Below are 19532 nucleotides of genomic sequence, written 5' to 3' on the forward strand. Positions count from 1 at the left end.
TGTGACTGGAAGTTCAGAAATGCAACCACAAAAAGAAGGGCACGAGCAGGGCTATGCCTTTAGGTCTGTGGGAAGCAGGACAGACTGCAATATCACTGCATTTGCATTTACTGATTGCCAGAACTTTTTCTTCAGCTACTGTTGTAAAATGCCATAGCCTCTGCATCTCAAGAAGATGAAGATCAGATCTCTCATTATTTAACCTAAAACTTTTGAGGAAAAGAAAAAGTGGAAAATATAAACAAACTCAAAAGTCCACATGTAGCTGAGAATACAAAATATTACAAAAATGCAATTGGTTTATATGTAATATGTTTATTTGGTAGAATTTATGTATATATTTAAGTGGACATGGATTAAAACAGTTGGCTTTATTTTTTTGTATTATTTAAGAATGCTGACAGGAAACTGCACCTGTCAGACTGAAGCTGTGTTAATTTATTGCTCTTGGTAATTGAACACTGGCAAGGCATAATTTTAAGTTGCCCCATGATTTGGAACATTTTAATGTACAACGATTTAAAAAACCAATGGTTTACCACCCAAAGACAGTTTTATGCATCACTAAAATTGCTCACGGCTGTCCTATGTCCTTACATGTGTTTGAAGCTGTGGCAGGATGTGGGATTAAGTTTGCTGTGCTGTGGGGCTTCAGCCACTTGTGTCTATGCTGGGTATAAGAGAAGGGCCTAAGTTTAGGTCAGTCCTGTCCCATAACTGATGTTCTCAGCCTGGCTCCCTGACAGCACACTTGCACTGGATTTACAGAAGTAGAGCTGGTGGCATTTGGACCAGATTGAGAGCAGAGATCAACACATATCTACTGAGGCCAAGGGACAGTGTGGAGAAATTTGCTGGCTTCAGATGGATTGTGGAAATGTAAACTGGAAGTATGCAACTTATTTATCAGACTACTAGAGGAGTAAAAGCAAGATTTACCCCATAAGACAGTGTTTTAACTGGCTGAGACAAAGCACCATTGTGATAATTTATTCATTATACCTCTAAATTTGCTGCCTTATCAATTTTAGCGATACAGTTAGCAATGATGGTTGTCCTTGCTGGCTAAAACCTCTTATTTTTTTTATTCAAATACATCCACCACTGCTGATTTGGTAACTGGAAAAGATGCCAGGCAACTTGAGAATGTGAGCACCTTGCCATGGTTGAACTGGCACCACCGTGTGGCTAAGTATATCCCAGCAGGAGTATTTAATTTGAGGTAAACAGCATAAAATCAGCAGGGGAAGACTTCTTATGCTCTCAGCCACCAACAGAGCGCAACTTAATGGCCATTCCAGCCTCAGAGCCCTCCTGCAGGCCAGCAATTGAAAGCAAATTAAGTGCATTTTGGAAACCAGTGTTGCTTTATTTGGCAAGGACTTCTCATTATGCTTCATTTGAGACAGAAAGTTGGAGGTAAGGCAATATTTGTATTGGATATTATTGTTCCCAAAGCAGAGGTTGAACCTCTCTATTAGGTCAGAAGCGATAACTCCCAGCCTGCCAAAATTTCTGCCCTGGTTTAAATACCAAATTCATCACATCACCTCCCTAATTTGCACTTTTCAGAACCTCAGTATTTATAAAACCTTTTTCAAATAAATTGAATTTGTGTTGTGTGTCTCAATTTGGACTTCCCACAGTCCATGGGATTAGAATTCAAATAGTTATAAAGCCAAGCAATTCATTGGGCTGAAGGAGTGATCAGTGGGACCACATAGGTGTCTAACAGAACAAAACAATTTTTGGCAAAGCTTTGGTGAGAGTTACAGGTTAAATTTCAAAACTCCATAATTTAACAGACGCAGAATTTCTCCTCCTCCCCACATTATAGTGTGATGCAGAATGTGTGGCAGGAGTTTATATGGGCAATTCAGCTGGTCCATTTGTGGCTTAGTACATAATTTCAGGGCATAACTCAAAGAAAAGAAAAGGGATCCGTACATGACCAAACAATGGGCAGAGCTTGAGCAGCTCATATGGCAACTTGTAAGTGCCATATAAAAAATAAATTACTACTAAATAGGCATATAATTCCAGTTTCATGTTCTGGTCTCTTCAAGAACAGCCTCTTATAGCTGAGAAGGAATATCTGAAGATTTGTGGAATACAATTAATCTCAAATTGTGCTGAATACAAACCCACTTCAACTCTCTTGCCAAACAAATTTGATTGATGAGGTGCTCTAACAGTTGGTTAGAGACTGAAGAACACAACTATTCTGAAGCTGGACTGAACAACAAAAGGAAAACAAAGAATCTTAATCAACATTTGAAAAACTCACCTGAATAAAAAAAGCACAATCTACAAATCTATCTTGACTTATTTCTGTTAAAACAGAGTCTTGTTTCCCTAAATACATATATGTCTAGTGTAGACTTTGTATCTAGCCAGCTCTTCGTTGAGAAGGGAACAGATTGCTTCTAGCAATTTGAGTGCTTAATTTTTAATTTTTTTTGGTTCCTTTTACTTTTTTTGTGTGGCTGTTTTGACAGATTAGAAGATTTGGCAAAAATACTTCTTGATTCTTAGAGAGGTTGACCGTCTGGTGAGATTCATCCACACATTCTCCTGAATAAAATAGTTTTACAACCCCTAGCCATGGAGTGGACAACCTTTTTCTTCTCCTTGCTGTATATCCTATGCCATTTGCAGACTATGTGCTGGACAGATTTCACGTGGCTTTCCAAAGTGCATGTGTGTCTGGATAATGTAATCTTGGAAAACCATCCAACTTCAGTTTTACAAAGAGTGAGGTCTAATAACTCTGGTGGGATTCCTACCTGAAAGTAGCTACTTTTCTTATTGTCAGACAGTTGTGAATGCTATGATAGAGGTGTCCAGAGTCTCGAAGGAAAGAGAAGTGAAGACCATGAGGGGAAATTGTTTGACATGTGTGACAACATTACCTCTTGGGACAGCTAAAAGCTGTCTTCACTTTGACTCATTCTGAAAACCAGCCTTTTTTTTTCTTTTTGACTTTGCAAGTTTTTCATTTGTTATTGACATGACTGACGGTGTTGTCAGATGCCTAATCCCTTCACCATCAGAACAGTAAAATTTTCAGAGCCTTAGCTAGTATATTTCTATTTTATAGCTCTAGTTTTAGGTCCAGCAATCTGTCCAGATTTCTACGTGCACCTTAGTTAGATATCAGAGAATCAAGCTGATCATCAGCACAGAAGTCAGCCTGTGATACCAGAAACAGAGGCTACTGCTTGCTTTCACTGGAAAACATATTATCCTATTCTTATAGGTGGCAACCAATGGTCATCTTTCTTTTTATCAAATGTACAAAATTCAGGGAGAGTGATGATGAGTGAATATACAGTCAAATATCTTGAGAAGAAACAGAAAAATAAAGTGGGAAGACAAGTAATACTCTAATGAAAGCAACTAAGGTATATCAAATTTTCAAAAATAGCAAGGTAGCTCAAAATATGAAATCACAGGACTACCTGTGTGGGACTTGTCTGGAAAAAAATCAATTAGATGTTATTTTAAGATTTATATGTGATTCCTCTACCCGCAGAGTAGCAAAATACAAACGTGTACAGTTTATTATTTCAATGTCATAATGAGAGAAATACCTGAAAACATGATGCTACATGATACTACATGAAAGTGTGATTGTACAGACTGTAACCACATAGATTCAGAACAAAACTGGAACATTATAATGCAAGTGGGGAAGAAGGAAAAGGACACATAAAAGCCACTGTAACTACAACCAGAAAAAAAAATCTGCAAAAGGTCATTGAAAACATCTATGCAATCATACAAATACTTGGGAGACTGCTAAAATTTGGTATTGGAAGCACACAGAGATGAATGCTCATTAAACAAAATTCAGCACAACATCCTCAGCTGCACTATATGCTCAGAAAAAGGCAGCCCTGAGCCATCCCTCTTTCTCTGGTCACAGGGCTGCAGTGGGAATATTGCAACCCTGAGTAGCAATAGTTCACAGTCTGAGTGCTGAGCCCAAAATCCAAGGGCTGACTTCAGCCACACCAGGTGCACCTGCTCTGTAAGGATCACTTCTCTGAGCAGTGCCTGGGGAGGGCTGTGTTTTCAGCCCTGCCTAAACACATCTCTGCAGTGTAGGAAGGAGCTTCAGAGAGAGGATTTGTGGCAAGCAGCAAGCTCCCTTGCTTTGGTGATAAAGCAGCCTGGGCGTTGAAAGAAGTAGAATAGATGTCAGGATAGGTTGTTTGTCAAGGTAAGAACTTTCATTTGAGGAAGCTGTGAAAGGATTCCACTGAGACTCCTCAACTACCGAGGAAGAAGGAATTTTTTTACCAGGAAACCTCAAACCTAACTTCTGCAGAACCCCAAGGATTTAAGAAGAACCAAAACCAATTACACAGCTGCAGCACCCTGCATTAGCTCTGGTCCTGATGAAGAACATCATGGTCACAGACTGTCCTCCCAAATTACATGGAACTGGAATGGAGGAAGTGCTCCTCTTCATTTCTCAGTACTAACCTCTCCTCAAAATCCTCTATGTTTCCTAGCCTGCGTGCACAATCCAGAATGTACTGGCAGCTGTGTGGAAAAGGTAACTAACCATGCTTTCTGTGGAAAGGGAAGGTGAGCACCCATTAATGTCCAAATGCTGTGATATGGGCAGTCTGGGCAAAACGAAGGAAAAAGGAAAACACATGTCCCTGAATGAAACCCCCTGCTCATACTGCTGATTAAAAAACTAAGGGTGAACAGAGACATATGGAAAAAATGCAGGAGGAAAAAAATCAAGACATGAAAAAATTTATACTAGGCAAGAAAATAGATCACCTTTCACCCAGGAAAGACAGCACCTGGAGCTAGGTTCATGCTAATTTGGGGAGCATAAAGGAATTAATCACACCTTTCTAGAAGGCCTTTGTTTTCCTTCATAAGAATACAGAGGCTGAGGACAATGGCCACTATGTATGTGGTGTACATGCTTTTGTGTGGAGTTAAGAAGGGATCATTTTGCCCTGTGTATCTTTTAAGTTCATTCTTGACAAAAAGTTTTATAGCAAATCCAGGAAAGAACAGGTATGTTCTTCTTAAAATACTGCTGTATTCTATCTGTGGAAAAACCTGGAGAATATGCATATATTCCTTGGCCAAATGGTTAAAGGAAAACACAATTATGTGAAAGTATTTGAATGATGTAAGCTAGAAAAAAGGAGAGAGAAACAAATGGACCTACTGTCTGAGATGGCTATATTACATATAAGAAAAGTCAAACACAAGTATAGATAAACTCTACTACCAGAGGGAGTAATTGCAGCAACAATAAAGGCAAAAGTAATTTCTCAAGTAATTTCAATTCCATCACATTGATCACTTTATAAAGCCAAAGTAGGGCAAGGAGATACATTACTTCCTCCTGTTGATCTTTTACATTTTTCTGTGTTTATCACCCAATTTTACATCAACCAACAGTCAACCACAAATGGGAAAGCAAGAGCCTGTCACCTGTGAATGAGCTATTGTCCCTACCACAAAACCATCTTGTATAATTTATGTTAGGTGTAACATTCCCATTCTTCCCCTATGCATGTAATGATCATTCTTTCTTTCATACCTTCATCTTGGCTCTTTCTAATATTTCTCTTATGATCTTCTTTCTTGTAAATAGAACCTGAATTAAAAGGGTCTATTGTTCAGCCTAAGAACCATAACTTTTGGTCTCAGAATAGGAAAATATACCAAGAAGCAAGGCATTATCCACTTTGCACAGTTTGAAAACATGCTTATTTTAAAGGATTTTTAAATATAAAAATAAAACAATCTTTCATGAGCAATCATATAACTTCCAGGAGTTCATGCTACCCTTATCTCACGTTGTGAGATCCTCTCTAACTATTTCACCATTTTCACAGGGCTATCTAGACCTGGACTGTCTCTCTATTCTTGCCATCTTCACAGCGCTGAAATTGTCTCTATTCATTACCTTCTAACACCTGGTTTTCCTCTACTTTCACTTAGAATGAGTGCAGAAGGGTAAGACAAATGTCTTCCCTATCCTTTTTTTCCTGGATGGTGCCTGAACAATTGTCACAACCAGTCAAATAACTGACTCATCTTCTAGACCATAGAATGCAATCTCAGAACAAGGTCCTTCCTTCTGGTTGCTTTTCTTTTGCCTCTACTGTTATTATACCTTCCAAAAGTGTTTTCATTCAGCAGAAAAATAGAAGTGCCCATAACAACATCCTTCTTTGGAATTCCTGCACTTTCTTCACACAGCAAATTTATAAGAATATTGAGTTTGTGGTCAAAAAGATCTGTCTTCAGATTTCACCCAGGCCCTATTTTTTTTATCTTGCAGCAGCCCAGCATGTTTTTTTTTTCTCTGTCATATAAAATGAGTTGTAATAAACAGCTCCCATTGTGATTGCTGGTTTTAGCACATTTAAGGAAGTAGCAGAGGTACCACACTGATAACAACAGAGAGTCCTGTGGTTGATAATGGCAGTGCTAACAAAGACACACACACACACACACACACATACAGAGAACCCTACTCAATCCAAAACAAAACCAAAAAGAACTTACTCCACCAGAAAGGATATCCAGGGAAAGAGATAGGAGTGTAGCTGGGAATGTATGCCTTGTAACATACTTTGCTTTGAACACATTGCTCACAGTACGGACTCGCCCTCAGGAGTCATGATCTGAAAATACTTTATTGAATAATGTGATACTCAGATTTTTCAATGAAAATTTATGGTTTTGTTCATTTTTCTCACTGCTTCAAATGATGGTTGTACACCTTCCTGTAAAACAGGTTTTCAAACACCAAAAGTTCTTATGTATCCTTGCGGGGTTCTGCATTTCACATTTTCTTAACTCTTGCCCCACTAGAATAAATGATTGCCAGGGTAAAGATTATTTTCATTTGTGCTTTCCTACTATCTACCATTCTGGACATCCAAAATCTGTGGGGACTTTCATGTGAATGCCTTCATACAAATCATGTCCATCACCCCTCACTGACAGCAAAGGCAAGAAACACACCACCATAACACACAGGACAGAACGAATCAAAACAGAACAGTGCTTCAAGACAGGAATGATTCCCTTGAACTGCTTTCCACCCTATGAGAAGGAAAAGAGGGTGAATCTTAGTCTTTTCTTCTAGCTAAGGAGAAATAATCAAGGTAGCTGCTACACCATCAAGCATTGCATAGGAAAATAGAGGGAGACTTTGCCAATGGACTGGCTGGCTCACTGCATTTTGAGAGCTTTGTGAATTCTTAAAAAGCTCTTCCCCTCAGAATGACTTTAGGAGAACAGCACATAGTGCTGGCAGCAGCATCTGAGCCTCCTGTTTGGGTATTCTACTTCAATACAAGATGGAAATGAAAGAAAAAGCACAGTGGCCTTTGAGGAAAAAGTCACCTTCTTTTTAACTTCTCAAGTGTCAAGGCTCATACAACTGGAGGGCCATTCCACAACCATCCTCTCAGTCAGCCAAACAGCTGGGAAATATTACTGTTCTTCAGGAGAGGGCTGTTACTACAGTGGCCCTCTTGCTACATCCTTCATTTTCACATCTTCTATGAAAAATAAGTTATGGACTGTATTAACCACCTTATTTTCCCTAATATTCAGCATAATGATCCAACTAATACCTGTCCATCACCTTTTGTCTCAACAGCAGAGAGCAACTCCAACCCTTGCCTTCATGTGGGAAATGGCAGATAGGAAGAGATAGAAATCAAACAAACACTACAGCCTGCTGTTTAAAGCTGTTAAGTTTTCTTAAGAATTCCCAATGTAAGAATACCCAGAGTACCTTAAACTTCACAAGGATCAAGGGTGTTCTGAGAGGAGAAAATACGTTCACATTTTAGAACACTGTGCATGTCTGTGAGTTAAACAAATCAGAACTACCTACAAATAAACAATAGAGTTTTCCTCTTGGTGAACTATACCACTGTTTCCCTAAACATTAAGAGTCATAGTGTGTTCACTATCAGCCAGGCACCTATCCTGTCACTGTACATTCACAGTAGAAAACCCTCTTTCCAGTGTGTGTTACTCATAAATGTGCTAAATCAGACTGACTCTCTGCTCTTCTATGTTCTAAGGTGAATTAGGAAAGGGTCTGTTATAGGATGATACAGGCCATTCCTTTGTAATGGTCTGCAGTTTTCTCTCCCAATACATTTTCTTTTTATTTAGCACTTCCATTTTTATCCTGTGTTCTTCTTCAGCCATCTCACACTCTCTTTCTATTTGCTGTATCTTTGCCACATGAACTTCATTCATTTGGATTAGCTGGAGTTGCAAAATCGACATTTGCTGATGATGCTCTTCCTCATGCATCTTTTTCAGAGCACTTTCCTGAGATGCTTTACTTCTGTAGTTCTTATCTGCTGCTATTCTGACATCAGAACACGAAGGCTCAGGCTGGGAGGTGCCTTCACATACTGGAAAATGTACCAGCTCTTTGTCTTCATCACAAAGTTCTCTGTTTGACACAACAAATGACTCTGCAAACAAAAAGAAGAAAAAGTGTTATAGTATTCTTCCCTTCCTTCAAGAAACAGAAATGTGATAAAATTTAAGTTACTGACATGTGCATATAAACCTTGTGCTCCAGTAGCCAAGCACAGGAGCCACTACATAAGGCAGTTCTGCTGCAGAATACTAAGGGCATAATGGGCTGAACAGAGCCACTTGGGGCTCTGTTGAAAGACCTCCAAGGCTATAGTGGGAGTTCAGAAGACTAAAGTGAATGCAGGCATTTGTAAGTGGACACCTAAATTTAGGTGGCTGAGCCTGGAGCTAAACCTTAATGCAGCCATTTAAGCTAAATCCATACATGACTTGCAATATTTTCTGAAAGATCTGAGTGTCAGGTGAAGCTGCGTCAACATGAATATCAAAAGACTGAGGGAATAGTAGGAAGAGCACGTTTTATTCTTTCCTTATCTCTGCTGCAGATGTTGTAAATACAGTAGTGTATATTTTTAGGAAAAATATCACATTATTCTAACTTTGAGAAGGCTCTACCAATTCTTCCGAAATAAAAGGGACTACACAGGGGACAGAATAGTTACCACTGCAAATGAGGGTCTCAAAATACATTCCTATCCAAATCCAAATGACTAATTATGGTAAATACAATTATGAAAGAGGCATTCTAAGAATGTCATCTAACAATGTAGCTGCTGTTGTCTTTTGAGCAAGGACAGTCTTCTGTGTGAGATCCTGACATAAAATTTGCAAGAAACTGTTGCAGTCACCCTCCCTCCTGGTATTGAATTATTCCTTCTGGGTATGCTTGCCAAACAAAGAAGAATGTAGTGCTGAACTTTTTCAGAAAGGCCATTCTCCAGCATGAAATATGGCCCCACATACTCTTTTTAGTCCTTGAAAACAAAGGAGAAAAGACCACTGGGAACTCTTGCAGCAGGCAATTGTGTAGCAATTTGCTGCTGGTAGGTTTTTTTTTTTTTTTTAAAACCAGCAAAATGATACTTTAAAAATTATAACGATATCCTTGGGACTGTTCTCTGAAAAGCCAGCATGATAGCAACTGTGATGCTTGCCACAAAGCAGCAGATATGTCAAAAACAGATGAAAAAAATCTGTAAAAAACCTCTCACCCGTTTAACTCCTGTAGGCCTTGGGAAATACATGCAGCCTTGTAATATCATAGCTCTGAAATTACTTTTCTATATCCAACAGTCTCAGCAAAGCGGAGAGATTTGAAAACGAATCACAGGCAAAATCAAATACAAAACAATACTACTTGCATCATTACAGCAACATTTATACCTTGACTAGAAGCATCAGGCTGATATTCAGAGTCTTCTTCTGGTGGGCTCTGCAAAAAGTACATTTGCTCAGGCATTATACTTCCAATCTTCTCCTTCCCTACGATGTGAGTATTTATAAGTGGACTAATACTTCTTTTTACCTTCTCCCGCCTCTCATGTGCCATTATCTTTTTTGTCCGTGCCTTGATATTTTCCCAGCATTTCTTTAACTGTTTGAAGTCTCGCAGTGATACACTGGGCTGTGAGTTATATTCATGAGCCAGTGCTTGCCAGGTGCGTTGTTTCAGAGCAATAGTTCTTGCATCGCTTTTTTTACATTCAAGCACGTATTTGTATTTTTCAACTAATGCAAGCAGCACACTCTTCTCCACTTCTGAGAAGTATTTAGCAGGCTTTATTATTTCGTTTTGCATTTTCTACTGTTTCTCCAAGAAGCCAAAATTCCTAAGAAAACAACAATGAAAGAAAAAAAGAAAAAAAAAAGAAACACAAGTTAGAACTGGTTGCAGTATCAGGATTCTGATCAATTTTCTTTTCTAGAATAGCTTGTGAAGAGTTCTAGAGCACATAATGGAATGATCAGATAAGATAAAATACAATTACATGCTGGTTTATGTTGCCACTTTGGTGGATACACAGTGCCAGAAGTAGACTATAATGAATAGTTGTCTTTGTTACAATTTGTCTGGATACAAAATACTCAGTATTTACTTTTAACATCTTGTTTTCCTGTTCATTGCACTTTTTCACTCTCAGAAAGTTTTCCAAGCCCTCAAGTTAGGAACAAATTTCAAAACTGAGCCCTCGCTAGTTCAGGTTTATGTCTGAAGCCACCTTCAGCATATCTGGGTTTTTTATTTTTTTGGTATAAAAAATACCCTCTTCTCTCCTTGCTGATTGTGTATAATTAATTTCTCCCATCTCTCTCCAATATATGAAAGCTGTATGAGCAATGACAGCAAGAAGTTGTCCTTTTAAACACCTGTCAGCCCTGTTCTCCCCCATGTTCCATCCCGTCCTGGCTGATACCCTATAGGCAGCAGGATCCTGACCTGTATTACAATACTGAGAAGCAGCAGGAGTTGCAAGGAGGCAAGAAGTAACAACAGAAACCAACCACATGGAAGGCACAGGTCCTTCAGCCTTGGCTGCTGGCCCTGCACGTGTGGCATTTCCTTGCACTTGTGCTGCTGGTCACTCAGGAGCCAACAAACAGGCTAAAAAGAGTTTTGGCCTTAACACAGCCACTGCTATACACTTACACCATGTCAGCAACCACCTCTCTTCTCAAGCCCAGCACTTACGCAGTCAATAGGAAAAAGGTAGCTGGTAACAGGGAATTCATGGCCATTGGGAAAAAAAAAAAGCAGAGTAGCCTTGAGTTAACAACATATGACTGTGAAATAAAATATATTTTTGCTTCTTCTATCTTTTCACACGTTTCTCCCCCTTCCTTTCTGCCGTAACTGTGTAGCCCAAATTACTTATAGATTTTGGGCAGAAATGCTGCCTAGCTCTCATTTCTTTTGTTTTTAATCATTAAACCCAGTGATACATTTATAAGATTATTGGTTCATATTCCCAACAGTCTGGGACTCTCCCAAAATGAATTTTCTAGTCTTTTGCCTATTGTTTCTACTATTTCTTTCATATTATTCCTTGACAGTGCACTAGCTATCACCATCAGGTTTCCTCTTCTCAATATATTTTTCCTTAACTCCACTGCACTAGGACTTTCTTTGTACCATCCTTGTAGTTCCTTTCCTCCAAACATCTTAGTACTTACAGATATTCTCACCTCTTTCGGTAAAGGTAACTACTCATATTTATAAAGAAAGCTAACAGACAAGATCATATCGAAATGAAAACCCAAGCCTGACATAAAAACAGTGGCTCTCTTGAGTAGTCCATAAAATATGACAAAGCCCAGCTGTCCTGGTTTCAGCAGGAACAGAGTTCATTTTCTTCCTGGAGGCTGGTACAGTGCTGTTTTGGATGTAGAGAGAATAATGCTGGTAACACATGGATGTTTTAGTTGATGCTCAGTGGTGCTTATTCCAAGTCAAGACTTTTCAGTTCCCCATGCTCTGCCAGAGAGCAGGTGCACAAGAAGCTATGAAAGAGGACAGCCAAGGCAGCTGATCCAAACTGGCTAAAGGGATATTCCATACCATAAAATGTCACATTCAGTGTATAAATGAGGAGGGAGTTGGCCGAGACCTGCAGGTGGTGAGCAATTGTGTTGTGCATCATTTGTTTCTCTTGAGTTTTCTTCCCCCCTCTCTCTCTCTATCTCCCACTCTTCCTTTGCCACTACAAGTATTATTATTGTTACTATATTTTATGTTGTTTCAATTATTAAGCTGTTCTTATCTCAACCCACAAGTTTTACTTTTTTTTCTGGTTCTCCTCCCCACCCCACTGGGGTAAGGGGTGAGCAAGCAGCTGCACAGTACTTGGTTGCTGGCTGGGGTTAAACCATGATGCCAGCAAAACAAAGGAGTCAAAGAACAGTGAAAAAAAGCCTGGAATAGCAAAACTGAAGCAAAGTGAACAAAGCAAGTAATAGTCTAGGTCAAGTCAGCAGCTAAGTTGTAGCCCTACTGAAAAAGGAGCAAACACTTGGTTTGCACCTTCTGTCAGTGCTTGTCTGGGTTATTTCTGGGCACCTATGTGGGTCCTGCACAGTCACAGTTCTGCTCTCTCTTACCAAATCCTTGCGTCACAAGGACATGGGAGAGCTGAAGTTTTTGCAGCAGACAGGATCTAGGGGACTTGGTGCCATGATCTAGTTGAGGTGTTGGAACATGGGTTGGACTCGATGATCTTGAAGGTCTCTTCCAACCTGGAAATTCTGTGATTCTGTGACTAAGGGAAAGATCCACATGAAAACAAAATGCAATAATGCTACTGCTCATAGAAGAGCTAGTTTATTTTACATGAAAGCAAAAGGAGGAAGAGGGAAGAGAGTTGGGTGACTGAGTTTAAGGAAGAGAGTTTCTTGATCCAGTATTTTCTCTGTCACACTGTGTCAAGTTATTTTTTATGGCCTGTGAAAACTTAAGTCACTCCCCATGTTGGTGACAGGAATTCTTAAAGAGCTATAAGCCCAAAGAACAAACTAGGTGTAAGTAAAGAAACTTCTTTCATTGCATACCAGTGTACAGCTGCTTCAGGAGTTCCTTAAATAAAACACAAATTAGGAAAAAAAAAAAGTAGTCAGGAAATTGACATCCTAGCAAAGATGTTGAAAACTGGCAAGTTTGCTCCATGAAACCACTTGGAAAACACGTAAAATAAAAGAGACTTAGAATGGAATAGAGTGTATCTACTAATCCATTTTACTTCCATACTTATTGCACCATTCCAAACCATTCAGTTGCTTTGGACAGATGCTGAAATGAAATTCTTGGGACTAAATATTGGTTCTCTATCTTAACCTCAGTTCCACCAAGGAATGGGATGAAATGCAGTCCCACCAGTAAGTTGTGAGGCCCAACAGCTCATGACCCTGAAAAACCAGGATAACTCCATGTCATCAGAAAGGACTGATTTGACCTTCTACTTATGCATGTAAATCTTACTTCTAATTTTGAAAAGGTGAGAGAACCTCAGATGAAAAAAGCCATTATGTGTTTATGTTTAGAAAATCCCTTTATTTAGAAAAACAGGATTTTCACAACTTTGGAGAGTACATTCAAAAAGTTAAACAACATTACTAGGATACCAGGAGCTAAATATCTAGCTCCACAGACTGGCCATCAAGTGGGTCAGTAAATCAGCAATCACCTGATGTCAGTAAATATCTAAAATATTTATAAATATGACTTCTGATATATTAACACATTATGTACTAGAATAAAAGCTCATCTTTCATGGATGGAGCAAATTTAAGTATCACTTTCATACCACACTATCATTTATTTACTTCTGTTATTTTTACTGTTGGAGCTTCTGAGATCCCCAGTCATAAGTTCAAATACTAAACATTAAAGAATTGAAAGATAAGTCCTAGTCTGAGAAGAATATATTGGTCTTTCCTTCCACTAATCACATTCCTAGTATTTGTTTCCTAAACATACACACTGCACTTGTGTCCTTTCTGTGAAGAAGCCAGGATTATGATCTAGGATGCATAAAGAAACTCAAGAACTGGTGTGGGCAGTTTAATACACAGAAGAAAAGAGTTTTGGAAGACTTCTCAAGCTCTTACATGGTTAACCTACTTTCTTCAATGTATTAAAGCCCATTTGCAATGAGGTGAACAAGAAAGCTCTCTGAGATGTCAGGACAAGTTAGAATAGCAAGAAGTTGTGTCAGAACACCACCATGTATTTATATTCACCTCTTTTTTCTTTATGCATATTATTCACCTTCTTGCAGCCCACTGGCTCCTCGGCAGAATATGAGAAAGGACTCACAAGCCCACAGAATTTCCATTTTGAGGCTAAACAGTCCTTCCAGGACATATGCCTGGGATATATTTTAGCAGGAATCTGTGCTGAAATCAAAGTAGTTTTTTGTGCACAGCTCATCTTGTAAACTGGATTGATTTGTGTGGGCACATGAGGACAGCTGCAGCGTAAATTCTAAGAAACAAAGACTAGAAAGCTTCTCCCACTCTTACAGGTGCCTAGGCTCCAAGACACATGCAGCAAGAAAGCACTTTATCCTAAATATCTTCTCCTGGCATGACTCAATTCACAACTTGCCTTAAAGCAGTGTCCTAAGCATTTGTCCTCTCACACAAACCTCTATAGCTTTAAGATAACAGAAACATCTCTCAGCTCCTCATCTTTACTGTGAAATGTTGTGCAGCATTCTTCTTTTAAAGGCTATAAGACATGTGATGTGATCTGCTCGGAGAATAGCTTGAAAAAAAATTACAGAAGTTAGGAAAAGCACATCTGTTCATAAATATGTCACACACATGCATTATTTTGCTTGCACATCTAAACAGACACCCAAGCTCCAATCAGTTGCAAAGAAGCACAGTAAAAGGAAGAAAAAAAAATCAGTTTAAGTTGGCATGTGTGAGCATTTTTAGTCCATGAAATGTTTTTTTAGGCACAAGAAAATGCAGAGAGAAAGTTATGGTGGAAGACTTATCACAAATGTTAAAAAGGTTACACTAACCAAACCCAAAGAAAAGAGTTTGTTAGCAAACCATGATCACTTATGGGGTGAAAATAAAGTGCACTGACCAGTGCCAACAGAATTACTACCAGAAATATTTAAAGATTGAATAAAATTTATGGCTCTAACTTAGATTGCAGGTGAAGCTGTAAACATAGCCAGTAATTAACAACACTGGAAATCAAACATAATTCTGTCCTTTTCATCCAGTGCTTGAGGATGAAAGAAAGGCATGGAAATGCAATGACCCAAACTGGTCACAACAGGTTTATATTTCGTTCGAATGACAGAAGCAGCAGTAAACAGTGTTCTTCTTCCTCAAATGTTTCCTTGGTTTTCCTCACCAAGCTTCCATCACTGTTCCAGGCCTGACCCTGCCTACCTTGAGACTTGAAATCAGTAGGTAATTAAGAACACATTGCAAATATGAATGAGATCTATAGAGAAAATGTGTTTTAATCAGATTTTTAAAAATCCCACCTCCTTGGGTGCTTGCCCCGTACGCTTTAATACAAATGAATAGTTATCACGGATCATCCAGCAAACAAACAAGATCATCTATTAGTAAAATTCACAGTACTTTACCCAAATTTTTTCTGACAGATTTTTTATAGTTATACACGGATATGTATTAAAATATATATGTACCTGTACCATATTACACTATAGATACACACAGATTTTAAGCGGATCATCCCGCTACCTATGGAGGACATCCAAAGCACTTCCCGCAAGCAAGGTAATGGACGCAGGTTGTTATTCCGAACGACTGCCTGAAATCCACCAAAAATAGGCATAATACAGGAATCCTACCAGACTCTCCCGCACCCGAACTTCTCAAACATTAACTCGAGCTTGGTGGGCTTTTTCTAATCTCCTCGCTAGCTCCTCTTCTGCTTGAAGGAGAACGGAGAGCAGGTCCCGGCTGCACAAAGGCGGCCGCTCCCCGCCGGGCGGGCGCGGAGGCTGCGGCGCGGTGCGGGCGCATCAGCCGCGGCGGCGCGGGGGCTCGGCCGCTGTCACCCAGCGCCCGGGGGGACCAGCGCCGGCGGCGGGGACAACCCCACCCTGCGGCCCCGCCGGCTCCTCGTAACAAAGCGCCTCTCGCCTCCCTCCCTCCCTCCCTGCTTCCCCGCCTCCCTCAGCTCCCCGCCCGCAGGCCGCCGACACCGCTCCCTCCAGCTCCCCGCAAACCCCGCGCTGGATTCCCGCCCGCCGCGGCGCCGGCCTCTCCCGCGGGGACACCGCCGTGCTGCGGGAGAGGCCCGGCCCGGGCAATCCCGCGCCTGCGGGTGCGGCGGCGCTGCGGGAGGCGGCCGCGGGGAAATGCGGCTGTGTGCGCGTATGTGTGTTGTGGGGAGCGGCGTGCGAACACCCGGCGGCCGCCAGGAAAGGGGTGGGCAGCCCTTCCTGCACCGGGCACAGCCGGAGTTCCCGGGACACACGTCCCTAGCGCGGTGTGCCCATCCGCATCCCGATCCCGCGGCCCCGGAGCGGAGCGGGGATTCCCCAATCCCCGCCCCGGTGCGGCGGCCGCGGACCCAGCTCGGGCTTTACCTCCGACAGCGCCCGGCGGCCCCCGCGCCTGCGCGCCAGCGCCCCCAGCGGTGGCCGCGGGAAGGGCCGGGAGCTGCCGCGGCCGCCCCGCTCCTGTTCCCGATCCCGTTCCCGATCCCGTTCCCGTCCCCGCCCGCCGGCACCGCGCAGTGCCGTGCCCGGCCCGGCCGGGCTCCCGCCACCCCTCCGTGCCTCATCGCGCTCGGTGTGGCGCAGTTCCCGCCCGCGAGCGGGTCGGTGGCAGGTGCCGTTGCGGCAGCGGGGAGCGCCCTCAGCTCCTCCGGGCTCCGGACGCTGCCCGGCCCGCCGGTGAGTTGTGGGCAGCGGCGGCCCGGCGGTCTGCCGGCTCCGGCGGGAGCAGTGCCTGTGTCCGCCCCGGCGGGGCTGGAAGTGCCGGGAAGGGCGCTCTGCTGCCTGCGTCGCTCTTGGCGTGGGGGTCGGAGCTTCGGGGCCTCCGTGCTTCCCTTCCTTCGCTCCATTCCCTCCCTCTCTTCTTTACTTCCTCCCCCTTCCTTGGCCGCCGCGGTCCGGGTGGGAGCGTGTCCTTCTTGCCGAGCCCCGCCTGTGCCTCCTGTTCCCTAGGCACACCCCCGGCACTGCGAGCCGGCAGTTCCCGCTGTGTGTGTGTGTGTGTCATCTGTCCCAGCCCATGCGCGCAGTCCTATCCCAGGAAAGAAGGGGGAAGCTTGAAATGGTCCGGGTTAGTTTTTGTTTCATTAGTTTTTGTTCTGCGTAATCTTTTGGTGACGTTAATGTTTCCCGAGGGAAGCTCGCGGAGAACAATTGTTTCTTTCCATGCTGTAGTTTTGCTCTCGAGTTGAAAATAGGATCATTAGCCTGGGAATTTAAAGGTTGAATATAACTCAAGGCGAGACGCAAAATAAAGCTGGAATGTGCCCAACCTTCATAATAGACGGATCAAAAATGTAAATAATTTTGTGAAGCTCAAACAACAGTTTGCAATCTTTGTGCAATTTTCCTAGAGTTTTTTTATCGTCTAAAGGCTGAATATGGATCCTGAAAGTGAAATAAAGAAGCAAATAAACCCCTTTTACTGCAATGTAAGTATTCACTTTAAAAGTTATACCTAAACCAAGTGTGAACCTTCTTTTTTTTCTCTTGAGCAAGCTTGGTAAATAGCACTGGACCTGAACTTATTTTGGTGACTTTGTCATGTTTGACTTGGCTGTGTGTTAAGAATCACTTATTAAAGTGAATAATACTATGTTTCTAAATAAAGGCATTCTTTTTAGTGGATGATTAAGTGTAGATCCTGTTCAGAATAAAAAAATCCTTATTTCCCTAGTTGTCAGCTTTATTGCTATTTTTTTAAAGCACACTGGGATTTTTAAAGGAGAAGAAAATATTTGGGCTGCTGCTGTTCATTTATGTGAATTTAAGCTAATCTGCTCCCGTTTTGAACTGACCCAGGCATAAACCAGCTGTGATAGGGAAGTTTTGCAGAGGGAGCGAGGCAGGCCCCGAGCTGATCAGAGTAAGTGTGGATGCAGCACTGAGGGGAGCTGGCTCACCTCAGGCAGGTGTCATGGCTTGTCACAGTCATGCCCCGCCTGTGCCTCACCCTCCCTCTAGAGTGTGTGAGGAAGGTCTTGGATCTGCCTTCACTTATCCACACATGCCCACACAGGAGGTGTTATGTGATAGCTGCAGAGTTCTGGAGCATCTGCAATTCTTACGTGTTGTGGAGACTCTGGTTCATTTCACTGTGTTTTAGTGGTCTTGGAACTTTAAAAAATTCAGTTTCAGGAATTTGTCTAGTTTATTGCTCTAGTTTGTCTTTGAAGTAGTAGTACTTTTGTAGAACTTAAGCTATACCAACAATTTGATAGTAGATCTGTTTTGATATCAGTGGTATTTTATTTCTCTTGGTCCGTGTGCAATGCTAGAAATACTTCTCTTTAATCTAGATTTGCAAAATCTGGTGTTCTTCTGCATTAAACTTGCAGACTCATTTCCTTGGAGCAAAGCACAGGACGGTAAGATCAGTTTTTGAATGTGCTTTTTGTCAGATTTTACCAATTTGTTTAGCAACAGATTATGGGGTTATGAAATCTAGTTTTAGTGTGGTGGTAAAACATACAATTTCAGATATTTAACTAGTTTTAACAGATATTTAATTAGTTTTGCTAACTTACTGTCTTCTCTACAATGATAAAATAGAATGTGGTTTTGTACATTAGTCTTGTCTGAAAATGTTACAACTTTGTGTCTAGTAAAGACAATACATGAGAATACATGGCTGTTAATAAAGGGAAAATGGAATTACTTAAATCATAGACAATCTCCAGAAGAAAAAGGGAAGTTTTTCTTTATTAATTTTCATGTTCACCTGAGATAGTATATACTGTTGGTATTAATTGAACTTATATATAATGAAAGCTTTGCATTGTTGTTTTTTGACTTCTTAAGTGTTTTTCTTTTTTTTTTTGTTTGATAACTTGGTAATTGAGGTTGAAGAAGCACTGAAAACTCATGGCATGAGTAAGTGCAAGGTTTTTTTCTTCCTGCTGTGGTCTGTACCCACATCTTTCTCCCCACCCCAATGTAGTTGTTTATGAAACAAATGAGAAAAAGAGTTTCTCAAGACTTGTGCTTTAAGACTTATCCAGTGTTTTTTTATGATATAACTACCTAATGTGAGCAAGAGGTATGCAAAGTTGATTAACAAGCGCTAGCTAGAAGACTAAAAATCACCTACATTAAATTTTTGAGAAACCCTAAAGAATTCAAGACATTAGAGACCTTCAAAACTTAAAATATAATTTTGTTAAAGCATGTAGAAATACTGTATATACTTTGTATTTGTTTTTGAAAAGGGGTTAATTTGCTTCAGCTAATTAAGATAATTTTAATACTTTTAATATGTTTAAAAAATCATTAAACCTCCTCTGGGTCTTGATGAGCTGGTCTAGTTCCAGAAGGAGTGGAGATCTAACTACATTTGCAATTGTTCTCCTAAATCTGTTTCATGATGCACCAAAATGTCTTTTCAGGTTTCTACAGTTCACTGCTCCTAGAATTCTGTTT

At 41.1% G+C, this 19532-nt stretch overlaps 3 protein-coding genes across 8 annotated transcripts in view; 2 read left to right on the forward strand and 1 right to left on the reverse strand.

The window, feature by feature from the left end:
* MSANTD3 (Myb/SANT DNA binding domain containing 3) lies at positions 1-16015 on the reverse strand. 3 transcript variants are annotated; one of them, XM_030971573.1, is made up of 3 exons: positions 15741-16015; positions 9790-10235; positions 1-8498 (listed from the first exon to the last, which is right to left on the reverse strand). In XM_030971573.1, exons 2-3 carry the CDS (start codon positions 10202-10204, stop codon positions 8089-8091), a joined length of 825 nt encoding a protein of 274 aa, XP_030827433.1. In that variant the 5' UTR covers positions 10205-10235; positions 15741-16015; the 3' UTR covers positions 1-8088. The 3 variants fall into 3 exon arrangements, with proteins under 3 accessions (XP_030827433.1, XP_030827434.1, XP_030827435.1); XM_030971574.1 differs by lacking the exon at positions 15741-16015 and adding an exon at positions 12502-15734; XM_030971575.1 differs by lacking the exon at positions 15741-16015 and adding an exon at positions 11054-11075.
* LOC115912594 (transcription initiation factor TFIID subunit 4-like) lies at positions 15211-17066 on the forward strand. The gene is made up of 2 exons (XM_030964223.1): positions 15211-15225; positions 15813-17066. The coding sequence occupies exons 1-2, from the start codon at positions 15211-15213 to the stop codon at positions 17064-17066; spliced, it is 1269 nt and encodes a 422-aa protein (XP_030820083.1).
* LOC115901265 overlaps positions 16545-19532 on the forward strand; it is a 20326-nt gene continuing 17338 nt past the window's right edge. For 3 of the 4 annotated variants that reach the window (XM_030943760.1, XM_030943758.1, XM_030943756.1), the window contains exons 1-4: positions 16545-16793; positions 17468-17545; positions 18413-18481; positions 18956-18986. In XM_030943760.1, coding sequence (XP_030799620.1) covers positions 17495-17545; positions 18413-18481; positions 18956-18986 — 151 coding nt within the window. In that variant the 5' untranslated portion in view covers positions 16545-16793; positions 17468-17494. Of the gene's footprint in view, positions 17185-17467; positions 17546-18412; positions 18482-18955; positions 18987-19532 lie in introns of all 4 variants that reach the window. The other variant, XM_030943759.1, reaches the window with a different exon arrangement.

The sequence above is a fragment of the Camarhynchus parvulus genome, chromosome 2 (genome assembly GCF_901933205.1).
Source record: "Camarhynchus parvulus chromosome 2, STF_HiC, whole genome shotgun sequence".
Lineage (NCBI taxonomy): Eukaryota > Metazoa > Chordata > Aves > Passeriformes > Thraupidae > Camarhynchus > Camarhynchus parvulus.

Bases quoted from the DNA above. Each gene is read 5' to 3' on its own strand.
- MSANTD3 (XM_030971573.1), bottom strand. From the start codon at position 10,204: ATGCAAAACGAAATAATAAAGCCTGCTAAATACTTCTCAGAAGTGGAG. The intron at 8,499-9,789 runs GTATAAATGTTG...TTTTGTTTGCAG, and splicing joins GCCTGATGCTTCTAGTCAAG to AGTCATTTGTTGTGTCAAAC.